Source organism: Hyperoodon ampullatus (genome assembly GCF_949752795.1).
Source record: "Hyperoodon ampullatus genome assembly, chromosome: 3".
In the NCBI taxonomy this organism is placed as follows: domain Eukaryota; kingdom Metazoa; phylum Chordata; class Mammalia; order Artiodactyla; family Ziphiidae; genus Hyperoodon; species Hyperoodon ampullatus.
The window spans coordinates 165,212,141-165,227,634 of NC_136916.1; the positions used below are offsets into that span (position 1 = coordinate 165,212,141).

General features: G+C 37.9%; 1 protein-coding gene across 2 annotated transcripts in view; it reads right to left on the bottom strand.

Annotated features, from left to right (window-relative positions):
* EML5 (EMAP like 5) overlaps window positions 1-15,494 on the bottom strand; it is a gene marked incomplete at both ends in the record, with an annotated part of 162,265 nt that overhangs the window by 44,713 nt on the left and 102,058 nt on the right. For both annotated transcript variants that reach the window (XM_079700244.1, XM_079700243.1), the window contains 5 exons: window positions 684-860; window positions 1,652-1,740; window positions 2,785-2,916; window positions 3,643-3,795; window positions 14,046-14,187. In XM_079700244.1, coding sequence (XP_079556370.1) covers window positions 684-860; window positions 1,652-1,740; window positions 2,785-2,916; window positions 3,643-3,795; window positions 14,046-14,187 — 693 coding nt within the window. The remainder of the gene's footprint in view (window positions 1-683; window positions 861-1,651; window positions 1,741-2,784; window positions 2,917-3,642; window positions 3,796-14,045; window positions 14,188-15,494) is intronic.

Consider the following 15,494-nt stretch of genomic DNA (forward strand, 5'->3'; position numbering starts at 1 on the left):
TGGTGCTAGATTACAACATATATCTGAATTTGTGACAATTAAGAAATAAATGCATCTATACTTGATATATGAATTTTATTTTTGTGCTAAGTGAAAGCCTAATGTTTCCCAGTGGTTTGAATAAAGGAAAGCAATAAAAAATTTAGCCATCACACAGCACACAGTAGCATGGGCATGCACATTCCAAAGAATCTCTACAGTTTGGTTTTAGGAAAATAACATCATTCATCACATTAAACCAAAGTTATTTTGACTTTATAGGTAGTGTCATTTATAGTATTTTGTATTTAATTTGTTAGAACATTTTAAATGTTAAGGTTGTAAATATCAAGTTTATATTTCCTGTTAATAGTATATATTTAATCAAAAGAATACTAAAATTATTTAATATTAGGGCTAAAAGAATGTTTCTTCTAAAAGGGCTATGGATACTGCTCAATACTGAGAAACTGTACAATATAATACATAACTTAAGGCACAGGATCATAATTATAATACTACTTCTAGATAAAAGCTATAAATATGATGTCAAGAATAGGAAATGTAATTCTGAACCTTTCATATTACAACATTACATATTCCATGTGTAATATTCATATTACAAAAAGAAATGCTATGAAAGGGCATTACCTTAACCATTTTTATAATTATGGTCATTAGGAGAATTAAAGAAAAACACATACTTTAGCAGGATATCTAAATAACTTCACAAATCCCAAATCATCCCCAGTAGCTAGGACTGTTTTGTCACTGGTGAGGCAAGAGGCAGTTACATCTGTGACTTCTCCAATTACTGGCCAAATTCCCTCACAACATAAACCAAGCACACTTGTCCATGATGCCCAACCAATTTTTTCTACCTAAAAAAGAAAAAAAAAATGCTCTAAGGTTATAACATCTAACCCTAAAAAATTAACAACAAAAAATCTGAATATTTTTCTTTGTAATTATATATGTCACAAATAAAATTAAAATTTTAATAAAAACAGTTTAATTATTAGCTGTCTTGGTTTTGTAGCTTCCCAAGTCCACTACTTCCTACAGAAAAATTTTAACATAACATTATTCAAGATGTATTTATTATATATCCACTGTGTGTTCTAGATGCGGAACGTACAGTGATAATATATAAGACTTTTTTTGCTTTTAGAATAATCAAGAAATTTATTCTCACACTTCATGTCTAAACTTCTACTAATAGGTTACAAGCATATTTTCCAATTAATCATTACTGGAAATTAAGAATTTTACTTACAGTCCCTCTCCTTATTAAGCTACTTTCATGTTATATTTGTTTAGCTTCTCTTCCTTGGCGATGTCAAAAAATTTTACTAATATTGTCAGCCACAAAACCAAACACATTTTTTTCTTTTTTTTCCCCCTTAAACAGGAATTTGCCAATAAGCATCTTAGGCACATGGGTTCCAAAAGATTTGATAGACATGCAGTACTCCAATCTTAGATGGCATGTCTTTTACATGCTATTGCATACTTCTTATCCTTTGAGGAAAGTAATTAGAGAAGAGCTAGACATACAAGCAAGCAATTTATTCCTTTTCTTAATATAGAATCTCTTCCTTTACCCAGATAGGCATCAGCTTTCTAACCACTTTTAGTCATATCAACATTACAAGCACTACTATCTTCCTACCTCTCCACTGGGGATGGTTTGTTTTTTCCCTCTGGGAGCTTCAAAGAATAACTGTTCTTTAGCACCAGTGTTGACCTGTAAAAGCTTTCCTTAAAAAAAAATTTAAAAATACACACATATATAAAATATAAATACATATACAGTTAGTATGATATTTAACTTTTATGGGAAAAATTAAGCTTAAACATAAAAACCATTTTCCTCTGCAGTCAACCATATATATAATAACGTAATTAAATTCATAAATGGCTTAATTTGTGTGTGTGTATATGTGATCTATTTCTGTTGTTATGCATCCCAATCAATATGGGTTATGTAATTGGTAGTGCCTTTGCATATTCCTACTCGTAAAAATCCAAGAAATAAAATTTGAAACCTTTTTTTAAAGAGTATTTTGTTAAACTGCATTTGGAAACACTTTTACAATACTAGATTTATATACGTGACTATCTGAAACAAAAATTCCGAAAATGGAGCATTTAAAATATTTAGCATTTATCTAAATTATTAAACATTGCCATATGCCACGCATTCTGCTAAAAAAGATACTCATTAAATTCTGTATGTTATACAACTATGACAATTTTAGGGAATGTATTTTATTGAATGCTGCGGAAATTACATTAAAACTGGGAGTTCCCTGGTGGTCTAGTGGTTAGGATTCCAGGTTTTCACTGCTGTGGCCTGGGTGCAATCCCTGGTTGGGGAATTGAGATCCCGCAAGTCGTGGGACGAGGCCAAAAAAAAGCGGGGGCAAATATTGTTGTTAAAAGAAAAAGCCTCATTAACATAACTATTTTCCAAAATTTCAGTTACTATTTATATCAAGCTTATCTGACAAAACCAGGACAAATGACTAAAAAAAGTTTGTATAATATTTAAATTACTTTACAAATTAAAGAATTTATCACTGACTGTACTATCATCTGAATTACATTAGAAGAAGTATTGAAAAGTCTAAACTCACAGCATTCATCTTTAGGTGTGAAATAAAGTAGTGGAAATCATTTTGAGAATAACACTTGTTTTTCACAATGCTTCTGAACTCATCTGTTGAATTACTTGTTTCTCTAAAATAGCTACACTAAGTCAAATGAAACTTTTATCAAATAGTAAGTTATTTAGAGTCTTACCTCTCACATCCCAATCAATATGGGTTATGTAACTGGTAGCGCCTTTGCATGTTCCTACTCGTTTACTACTCATTACGTTGTATATATCTATAAAGCTATCATGTGATGCTACAGCAAGATATTTCCCAGAACCTGTAATAGAAACACATTTGCTTGAAATTTTCTACCCTTAGAAATATTTTTTACACTCTACAACTAGAGTCAATTTTCTTAATTTTCTTTTGGAGGAACTCTTAGGTGTTTCCTAAGTTATAACAAGACATATGAGTCAAACGACAAATGGTAACATTTTCATGTATATTATAATTAACACAATGAAATAAAATTTTAACGTAGTGAGGTAGTTCAGTGGAAAGAAAATATCAAAAATTATACACAAAGTAATTTTCATATTCTTTGCATGTAACCAGAAAAAAAAGAAAATCTCTAAATTTAGAAAAAATATAAGTAAGCCAACATAAGTAAATTTTGCCTTAACATTAGTAATCCTGTATTATAGTAGGTTTTGTCATTGGCAATGAATATATGGAAATTGAAGAAGCAAAATTAATGTAATTTCAAAAGCATTAAGAATATAATGAAAACAGTTATCCAATCCGTCTTATATTATAAATGAGGAAAATGAAGCTCAAAGAAATGCCTTGGCCCAAGTCACACAGAAAATTTAGGGATAGAATTGGCAGTAAGCCAGATATTTTGCCACTGATCTAATATAGGGCTTTTACCTCTCACTATACTGCCTCTTCTAGTAAAAAACTAAAATTCTGAGATAAAATAACAGTTAATAAAAATCACACATTGATACATTCATTGCCATACTCAAGTTAATAATCAAGTATGATTTCAATGAAATCTTACCTGGTGAAAATCGAATATCTGAAATAATGTCTTTTCTGTGGTGAAAAGATACAAGATCCTCCAGAGTATCTGCATTTGCCATTAAGAAACTTCCATCATTGAGACCTACAGCTAAAGCTTTACCATCAGGAGAAAAACAGCAACATCTCCCACCTAAAAGAGAAAGAGAGCATGTATCAGGTAATTTTCTTTTATTAAAAAAAAGTATATGCTTAAGGAAACTTTAATTTCAAAGAGGATTCCTATATTTATTATGGCTTCTAATCAATATTAGAAAGAAATAAAGATGCAGATAATAAAGTTTTCTATTGAGATCAATGGTTTGGCATTCCAAGCATTAGTTAATACAAACCATTTCCTTTTCTGAATGTAACAAAAGTGAGTACTGATATTTACCTTAAAAGGAATTAAGCTGATGAAAAGAATGAGAGATGACTAACATAAAAAGTCAGTGATATATGTGGAAATGTTGTTGTTATTCAGGAGTTTGCTACCTTAGTAGTTTCTATCCAACAAAACAGAAATTTAAGAAATAAGGTCATCTTTATAAAAATGCTTTCAAATTTAAAAAAAAATCTGACAATAGGCAATTATCAGTTTAAGCTCAGAAGATCTATACATGTTTCAAAACTATACATGAAGAAATAGTGATGTTAATATTATTAATTTAAAAAAAATAAGGGTGAATGCTGTATTGGCAAACACAAAAAAATGGGCTTAACTTGACAGCAAGGGATGTAGCAGGCATATTCAAAGCCCTAAGGCTTTTGGAGTCTTGCATAAAGTTTGGAGTGGGAGGGATAGGGTACACCTGTTATAGAATGGAAAGTTATAGAATGAATTGAAAATAAGCAGTCATGTAATTATCAAGCATACATTAGAAATCTAGGATGTGATTTCTGACATTTAAGAGTCAAGAGATGATGGTGACCTGAAGCAGGGTAGCAGCAGTGGAGGTAGTGAGAAATGGTAGGATTTGTATATATTTTGAAGAAAGAGATGGCAGGACCTTGACCAACTGGGAGTAAAGTAGGAAAAAGAGAAAAGTAGAGGCTATTTTTTCGTTTGATTGATGATGTCATTTGCTTAGATGGGAAAAACTAGGGGAGGTACAAGTGTTTGGTTTTGTACCTGTTATGAATGCCTGTGAGAAATTCAAATGAAGACATCAAGGAGCCAGTTTGATACATTAATACTTCTCTGGAGTTCAAGGGAAAAGATATATACAGGCTAGAGATATACATAAGGGAGGTAGTAGCACACAGATAGAAGTCATAGCCATGAAACTGGAGAAGGCCTGATATTAATTTATTGCCTCTCAGCTCCAAATCCACCCTCCTTTTTCCTGCTATATGATTTCTGGAGCAGGACCCTATGGACATTTTTCCATTGCCAGTTGACTTGGTTTTGGCCAGTAGAGGGGGCTGGAGGGTTCCTGCAAGGCCAAAGAAGAAGGAAGGGACTTTTCTTCCTTCTGTTGTGCTGTAACCAGTGGATCAATTAGGGGACAGGAACTGGGGGAATAGGGGGGTTTCTCTGCCATCATAGCAGATCTCCTAGATCAGCCCTCTGGCAAGTTTCTTTTCCACTGGCAGGTTGTATGTTCCTGAGGCACCTACACCCTCTCCAAAGAGATCTGAATCTCAGCCTGGGGGAAGAGCGGAGGGTCCACCCTGTAAGTTCATTCCTTGATCACTGTCCACTAGCCCTATGGGTGGTAGCTGCTTTCTGCATCTGCAACTTCTATACCCCTTAGAATCCTCTTTCACACCTTTTAGTAGTTAAATCACCTTTCATTAGCTAACACTCCATATTAAATTTTCCCTGTTCAAATTACTGGGGTGGTTTCTGTCTCTGATTGATACAGAACTGGTACTGAAGTGGTCATAGGAGACAGACCATTAAAGATGGGATTTGCAGAACTGGTTTAGTCATGCCTTTCTTTGGGCTTGAGCATAGTGCTGAGCCCTTGCCAATGGGAAATGGATGCTAGCAATCCAAGGTATGCACTGGCCTAACAATTAACTAAGCTATCTACTGTGGTTGATTGTGAAGTATCCACTGAAGTTGAGTGCCCTGGGAGTCCAAGAGGCTGCTGCCCTTGACCATTACAACAATAATGGTGACCACAAGTTCTGTGTTTGTACAAAAGATTACACTGAATACACAGAGCATTTACAGAAAGAAGTAACAAGCACAGGTTCTTTAAACTCTCAGCACGACTCATGGTCTGACTAGAGAACTTCCAATGACAAACCTAAAAGAATTTCTGACAGGGCTGATATTGCTGAAAATTTACAATGTCAACTGAATTCACACACTCACCAAGTTTTCTTGTGTGAAAGTTAGGCTGCTGATTGGGAAGAGAACCCTTAACCGTGGAGTGGGAGCATCTGGCTGGACTCAGACAAAACTAAGAATCTTGAACTTCTGAGTTATTTGGAGTTTCACTGGCCAATGCAAATAGCTTCCTCTCCAGTGTGTGAGAAGACTCACCTTCTGAAACAGATGCCTTGCAAGGATGCTTAACCTTCTGAAGAACCATCACAATCATTCCTTTGCTGTCACTAGACCCCTAACTTGGATCAAATCTCAGCATGCCCTAAGGCAGAGGTTGGCAAACTTCTTAAAGAACCAGAGAGTAAATATTTTCAGCTTTGCAGACTACTCAACTCTGCTACTATAGTGCAAATAGCAGACCTAGACAACACATGAAAGAATGAGCATGGCTGTGTCTGATAAAACCTGATTTATAAAATCAGGAGGTGGGCTGGAGTTGATGTATGGGCTGACCTCTGATATACAGGAAGAAATCCAAAACCCTAGGGAGGTAAGAATGTTGGAGTCGATTTTTTACATGCAAACTGCATACCCTCCCATCAATTACATCTCTTGAAAAAGTCTAGAAAATAGTCCCTTCATGAAAGCATTGAGAAATACATTAATTAAGGGCAGCACCTGCATGACTGAAAAGCTCTGTGACTGTCCTCCCATAAAGGTCAGGAATGGGAAATGTCACCATTAATATGGGCTCCCTGATTCAAAAGATAATCCTGGAGAAACAGGTCAAGCAGCAGCACTTAACCAACAAAAACAAGGTAGATTCTTTTATCAAAAAGGGCAGCAGGGATGTACTAATAATCAGAATATGTTGGCCTGTGGAGATTTCTGTTGGTGGCTAATTAATCATGGTGTCTCCAGGAACGAAATAAGTAACTTACTAGATTAGTGTTTGATCTATAAGTAGGAAAAACTCCAGACCTGGTGGCTAAAACACCTGACTTAAATCACCACAATGGAGAGTCACAGTTTCTCAACCAGTTTTCAGACCTAAGCCAATTCATATACTCAGAGCCCCCTGATTGAAGGAAGGCCAAGTTCCAATGAGGAAGAACCCTGTAGCACTGTCACAAGTGTATAACATAAATCTTTCTCCAAGGATCTGTGGCCACTTAGTAGAATGACTGTGAACTGAAGGAAAGGAAAGATCCAAACTTTCAGGAATTACTAGACATGGGCTCTGAACTGACACTAGTTCTTGAGAACACTAAAAGCTGCTATTGTACAAGCAGTAAAAGTGGGGCCTTATGGTGATCATGTGATAGATGGAATCTAAGTCCAATTTTGAATCATAGTGGACCCAGGTGGTCTGTGGACCCCACCCAATTCCTGAATTTGAACAGATATACTTGGCAACTTGTAGAATGCTCTACGGCTGGCTCTGTGATCCATGGGATAAGGGTCATTACAACAGGAAGAACTAAGTAAAAACCCCTGGAAGGGCTTCCCTGGTGGCGCAGTGGTTGAGAGTCCGCCTGCCGATGCAGGGGACGCGGGTTCGTGCCCCAGTCCAGGAGGATCCCACATGCCGCGAAGCAGCTGGGTCCGTGGGCCGTGGCCACTGGGCCTGCACGTCTGGAGCCTGTGCTCCGCAACGGGAGAGACCACAACGGTGAGAGGCCTGCATACCACACACACACACACAAAAAAAAAACTCTGGAAATTCCTCTCTCTACTAAGACAACCAGAAACAAAACCATAAGCCTGAGAATTGCAAAAATCAGTGACATTACCAAGGACGTGAAATATGCAGGGGTAAGAATACCTATCACATCATCTTTGCTTGTTTGGTCTGTGCTGAAATAAGATGGATTCTAGCTAATAACTCTGGATAATAAATTTAATCAGGTTATGATTCCAATTGAAGCTACTCTTCCAGATCTTTACTAGAATAAATTAACACAGTCCCTAGCATTTCGCTGCAGCTATTGCCCTGGTTAATGCTTTTATCTCCATACCAATTTGTAAAGACCACCAGAAGCAGTTTGCTTTTACCTGGCTTGTATCTGTGGACACCTTCAAATCCTTGCCTCAGGGCTATTTCAACTCTCCTGTTCTTTGCCATAATACAGTCCACAGAGATCCTGATCATCTTGACATTCCATAAAACATCTCAATGGTCCACTACATTGATGACATTATGCTGAATGGATCTGGGGAGCAGGAAGCAACAAGCATAATACTTTAGACGCCTTAGTAAGACAGAAGTGAATCAAGAGAGTGGCAGATAATTCCCACAAAAATTCAGGAACCCTGCCACCTCAGTGAAGTTTCTGGGGATCCAGTGATCTGGAATATGTCAAGACATTCCCTCCAACTGAAATACAAGTTGCTACACCTCCCATCACCTACCACGAACAAAAGGAGCAGAATGCTTGGTAGGCCTTTTGGGAAGCAACACATACCACATTGGAGTGAGCTGCTCTCTCCATCTATCAAGCCACTCATAAGCTTCCAGTGGGGACCAGAACAAGAGAAGGCAAGCTGATCTTCCACTTTGGTCTTATGATCAAGCAGATTCAATGATACTCCAAGTGTCTATGATAAATAGGGATGCTGTATGGAACCTCTGGAAAGCTACCAAAGAAGCATACTTTGGACTGGGAGAAATTCCATGCCCTCCTTTACAGATAACTATTTTCCTTTTGAGAAGTAGTTTCTGGATTGCTACTAGGTCTTATTAGACAGTAAGTAAATGCCTAACTATGGGATATCAGGTGACTGTATGTCCTGAGCTTCCTTTCATGAACTGAAAGTTACATGACCAACCTAGCCACTGACTGGGTGTACACAACAGCAATCTATCATCAACTGGACACAGAATAGAAAAGACCAGGCTTAGAGAGATCTGGAAGTTACAAGTAATTTATATCAACAACAGGTGGCTCAGAATCCTTCAGCAATAAATCCTATAGTGCAAGGCCTCTTCCCTCTCTCAATCTACACCTATGGCCTCATAGGTGTTCATTATGATCAGCTGACTGAGAAAGAAAAAATCTGAGCCAGACTTACAGATGTTCCTACACAATATGTTGGTACCTGCCTGAAAGCATCATAGCCCCACTCAGGGGTGACCCTGAAGGACAGCAGTAAAAGTAAAACTTCCCAGTGGGCAGCCTCTCAAGCAGTACATCTGGTTTACCACTTTTGTAGTGAGAGACAACTAGATAGACAGATTTACGCTGATTCATTAGCCACTGTTAACTACTTGAATGAACAGTTAGGGATGGAAGAAACAGGATTGGAAGATCAGAGACAAGGAAATCTAGAAAATAGATTTGTGCATAAAACTCTCAGAAAGGGCATAGGCTGTGAAGATTTTTGTGGCCTAGGGAAAGCCCAATTAAGGGCATCCACTGCAGAGGAGGCTCTTGATAATCAGATGGACAAAATAATATGCTCTATGGACATCAGGCAGTCTCTTTTCCTAGCCAGCTAGCACTTGCTTAGTGAGCCAAAGGTGGCAAGGACAGAGTCTATGCTTGGGTTAAAAAAACATGGGCTTTTCTTTACAGAGGCTGATCTTGCTACCACTACTGCTGAGTGTTCAACCTGCTGACAGTAGAGACCAACTGAACCTCTGATATGGCACCATTCCCAGGGAAACTAGCCAGACACCTAGTGGCATGCTGATTACATTGGACCTCTTCCATTATGGAGAGGACAAAGAGTCATCCTCACTGGAATACACATGAACTTTGGATTCACCTTCCCTATTCACAGTGTTTCTGCTAGCACCACCACCTGTGGACACACAGGATACCTTATCCACCATCATAGAATTCCATGTTTCTGATAAAGGAACTCATTTCAGAGCGAAGGATGTGCAGCATTCAGCTCATACCCATGGAATTAACTAACTTTATCACATACCCTCATCACCCACAGAGGGCTACTAACAGAATGATGGAATGGCTTACTGAAAACTAATTTATAGCACCTTTTGGGAAACAGTATCCTGAAAGACCAGAGTTTTGTCTTATAGGATGTGGTATATGCTTCACAGCATAGACCATTATATGGTGCTGTCTACCTCATAGGCAGAATACATGGGTCTGGAAATCAAGAGGTGGAGGTGGGAGTGGTTCTTCTCACTATTATATCTAATCATATCAAGTATTTTTGCTGTAAGCTTCTTTGCCATAGACATTTTGCCGCAAACATTTTTGGTACATAACTAATTGACTGTCAGGCAATTTTACTGTAGAAGATAAAATAACTGGTTGACAGTTTGGTTTGACATATACAATAAAAAAAATACGTATGATGATGATTTCTTATTTTGAAACACACTACATTGGAGGAGAAAGAGGCTGAGGGCCTAGAAGGCACAGAGTTGAACCCACAATTCCTATGGAACTTTATAATGTCTATCAACAGGTGTGTGACAATCCATGCTCATGGATTAGTAAAATATATACACTACCCTAAGCAATCTAGAGATTCGATGTAATCCCTATCAAAATTCCACTGGCATTTTTCAGATACAGAGCTAATAATCTTACAATTTGTATGGCACTACAAAATACCCCGAGTAGACAAAGCAATCTTGAGAAAGAAGAACAAAATTGGAGGCATCACACTCCCTGATTTCAAACTATATTACAAAGCCATAGTAATCAAAACAGCATGATACTGGCATAAAAACAGATGCACAGATCAATGGAACAGAATAGAGAGCCCAGAAATAAACCCACATGCATATGGTCAATTAACTTACAAAAGAAGTCAAGAATGTACAATGGGAAAAGGAGAGCTTCTTCAATAAATTGTGTTGGGAAACTAGAACAGCCACATGCAAAAGAATGAAATTGGACCACTATCTCTTACACCACACACAAAAATTAACTCAATATGGACTGAAGACTTGAATGTAAGATATGAAACCACAGAACCCCTAGAGGAAAACTTAGGTGTTAAGCTCCTTGACATAGATCTTGGCAATGATTTTTTGACTGACAGCAAAAGCAAGAACAACAAAAACAAAAATAAACAAGTGGGACTACATCAAACTATAAAGCTTCTGCACAGGAAAGAAAACCATCAACAAAATGAAAAGGCAACCTACTGAATTGGAAAAATAATTGCAAATTATATATCAGGTAAGGGACTAATATCCAAAATAAATAAAGAACTCATAAAACTCAACAGCAAAAAAACCCACATTGATTTAAAAATGAGCAAAAGATGTGAATTGACATTTTTTCAAAGAAGACATACAAATGGCCAAAAGGTACATGAACTGATACAGAGAACAGATTAGTGGTTGCAAGAGGGTAGTGGAGGGTGGGGGTGGAGGAAAAAATTCAGGTTTGATTATAGTTAAAAGCTTAAGCCACAAATATGAGTTTTTAATAGGAATTTTCCAATATGTCATTATACAGAAAAATGCAAAGGCTGGCAAATATTTGGAAAATACTGACTTTAAACACATTAAGAATACAGACATTAATTCATGTTGCATATTTATACTTTGGTTATTCTATAACTAGTTGGATTATTCGGCAAAATTTTCATAGGATAGTTTATATTAACTATAACGACTTAGGGCTTCCCTGGTGGTGCAATGGTTAAGAATCCGCCTGCCAATGCAGGGGACATGGGTTCGAGCCCTGGTCTGGGAAGATCCCACATGCCGCGGAGCAACTAAGCCCGTGTGCCACAACTACTGAACCTGCACTCTAGAGCCCGCGTGCCGCAACTAGTGAAGCCCGCACACCTGGAGCCCGTGCTCTGCAACAAGAGAAGCTACCACAATGAGAAGCCTGAACACCACAATGAAGAGTAGCCCCCACTCGCCACAACTAGAGAAAGCCCGCGTGTACCAACAAAGATCCAACGCAGCCAAAAAACAAAAAACAAAACAAAACTATAATGACTTAGTTATAAAATGTTAAGTCTCAGGACCATAATACTTGCATGTTCATTTTCTGAAGAAAAAAGTATTTACTTACTGAATATTTGAAAGAGATAACTGTGTTGTATAATATTTAAACCACTATGACTTCAGTATTTTGTTATAATTACGTCAACCAGTATGTCCCTTTAAGGTTATGAACCATACGTGTCCCTTTAAGGTTATGAAAATCCACTTGTCTTCCTCTTGAATTAATGATGATGAAGTAAAAATGAAGTGAGTATAGAAGAATATTTAAAAACAAAAATACAGAATCATGACTTTTCTCTACAACCTAATATAAAGATCTACTCCTAGAAGGAGCCAGTAATACTGGTAGACAATTTTTCTGGTCTGATATAAGACATAAGTCCAAAGATTCAGGAAACACAACAAATCCTAAATAGAATAAATAAATAATAAACCACATACATGCACAATGTTATTAAACCTCAGAACTGTAGAATGATGTAAAAGAGAACAATGGAAACCACAGGAATAATAATTCTGAATCAAGAACTCCAGAAGCAGTTAAATTAGCATTCAAGAATGAGAGTAAAAAATGAAAACAGGGCTTCCCTGGTGGCGCAGTGGTTGAGAGTCCGCCTGCCGATGCAGGGGACACGGGTTCGTGCCCCGGTCTGGGAAGATCCCACATGCCGCAGAGCGGCTAGGCCCGTGAGCCATGGCCACTGAGCCTGCGCATCCGGAGCCTGTGCTCTGCAAGGGGAGAGGCCACAACAGTGAGAGGCCCGCCTACCGCAAAAAAAAAAAAAAAAAAAATGAAAACATGTTCAGACTAGTAGTATACCAAGGGCAGGGCAGTGGAAACAGTTCCCCCTGAGGGGCAATATATTGCCAATCAAAAATTTTAAAACAACAATAATAAAACTGAATAAAAATTTTTTTGCTTTTAAAGAATTGCAATGTCAGTGATAAAATATTTCTCCTGCCAAAATAGACCACTCCCACTGTCCTAGTCTTATATGCCACTGGTTCATCCAGAGGAAGATGAGAGAATTTCCAACAAGTCCTTATTATGGATATTTTAAAACTGTATTTTAGAAGAAAATGACAAAAGAAAAAGTTTGAGATACAAGAAGAAAAGGTGAACAAAGAAATGCATAAGCATAGATAAATCTAAGTAAACACTGACTGCATGAAACAATAATAATGTCCAATTGAAGCGAGGTTAAAAAAAAAACAGAGATCCTCAAAAAATTACACTCCTGGGTATTTATCCGAAGAAAACAAAAACACTAAGTCAAAAGGTATATCAACCTCCATGTTCACTGCAGCATTATTTACAATAGCCAAGATATGGAAACAACCCACGTGTCCACGAATGGATGAATGGATAAAGAAAATGTGGTATAAATATGTCTGTATGTATATACATATATATGCATACATACACACTGTAAGATTACTCAGCCATAAAAAAAGAATAAACTCTTGCCATTTGCAACAACATGGATGGGCACTGACGGCATTATGCTAAGTGAAATAAATCAACCAGAGAAAGACAAATACTATATCCCACTTACATATGGAATCTAAAACAAAAAGCTCAAAGATACAGAGAACAGACTGGTGGTTGCCAGTGGTGGCAAAATGGGTGAAGGGGGTCAAGAGGTACAAACTTCCAGCTATAAAGTACAGAAGTCATAGACATGTAATGTACAGCACGGTGACTACAGTTAGTAATACAGTAATACAGTATTGCATAGCTGGAAGCTGCTGAGAGAGTAGATCTTAAAAGTTCTTCTCGGGCTTCCCTGGTGGCGCAGTGGTTGAGGGTCCGCCTGCCGATGCAGGGGACACGGGTTCGTGCCCCGGTCCAGGAGGATCCCACATGCCACGGAGCGGCTGGGCCCGTGAGCCATGGCCGCTGGGCCTGCGCGTCCGGAGCCTGTGCTCCGCGGCGGGAGAGGCCACGGCAGTGAGGGGCCCACATACCGCAAAAAAAAAAAAAGTTCTTCTCACAATAAAAAAAAATTTGTAAGTATGCGTAGTGATGTTATTATGGTGATCATTTCACAGTATTTACAAATATTGGATCAATATGTTGTGCACCTGAAACTAATATAAAGTTCTATGTCAATTATATTTCAACTAAAAAAAATTGTGACAATTTGATCTATGCTCAAGTCTGAGAGGGACTTACCTTTTTTAAGTTTCCGGACAGCCAACATACAATGACTAGGAGACAGATCCCATATTCTTAAGGTCTTATCATCACTTACAGTAGCACAGATGGGCAGATAAGGATGTGTAGCCAAACCCCACACCTCTCCTTCCATGTGTCCCTGTAAATAAAACATAGTTAAGGTCAATTTAACCTAAAGATACTTGTATTTAGAAGAAAACTAAAGACAACATTCAATAATATATAATAATGATAGGATAATGAATAATAGATAAATCTAATAAAACTTTTCTCTTTATCTTTGGAATACACCTTAAAATACCTTCATAACAATTTTATCTAAACAGTTACAATATAATCAAGTTGCTACTGAAATTAGCTTCAAAATCCTACAACGTTTAATGTGGAGAAAATAGGAATTGGCTGCCCTGGAATGCTAATAATTGCCATACAGAAGGGACTTCCTGCATGACAGAGCAAGGGAGTACTGCAGACCTGTGCACCAGTGAAACTGGTAGAAATTATTTTTTAAAAATTAAGTCTCTGGAAATGGTTTCGAGGAAATAGAACAAATGAAGAAACATTTACTCAAGAAAATCTGCTAAAATTCAGTAAGAACAGTGAGTTCACTGTATTTGAACCGAGACACCCCTGTTCTCCCTCTTCCCCACTCACTGACATGAAAACTCCATACCAGATTGATGTAACCAAGAACAAGGGCTGTCTCTCTCCCCAGCCACTAGGGGAGCTTTCTTCCCAGAAGGGGCAGGGGTCAGCATTTCTCATCCTGCCCCCAGCTACCTGCTATTGAGGCTAAATTCTTGGTGATTGCTGCTGAGAGGTGGGAGCTCCCTCCTTCTATCCACCCCCTATTCTGAGATGGAGGCTCTATCTTAGGTGCAGTGGCCAGTAAGAATACTGGGGCCTCAGTGTCAATTCAAGAAGACCTGAGGCTACTTGCTCCCTCTCCACCAACTGAGCACTGAGATCTAAAGCAAGGGACACTCAGAAAAAGGAAGCATTCCACTGTTTTCACCCTCAACTACAGAGCCCTGGATCAGAAATTTTTCTGGGAGAGAGAGAAGCAGGCCATAAAACAGCTTCTCGCCTCTTCCCAAAGCAACTGACTTCATCTACTACAATGTGGAAAAGTTGAAGCCTAAAGGTGCTCTTGAAAACAATGGAGGTTGTGATGAAAGTTAATTGGGAGGCAACTGACAGACTGACTCACTGGACATGGCTAAAATGAAGGCCAGCTAGTCTGCCTAGGAAAAACAGGAAAATCTCATAGACAACGGGAAGAGACTGCTTAACTTCAGAACAAATCTCAAACAGTAACCTAGGGAACTGTCCCTTTTAAGAAGCCTGAATTTGATTAGTTTAGCCTGTGAAGGAATTTATTCTCCAGGAAAATGTTGGAAACAATAGAGTAATCAGTGAGCAATTAATGGAGTTTAACAGCTGGAT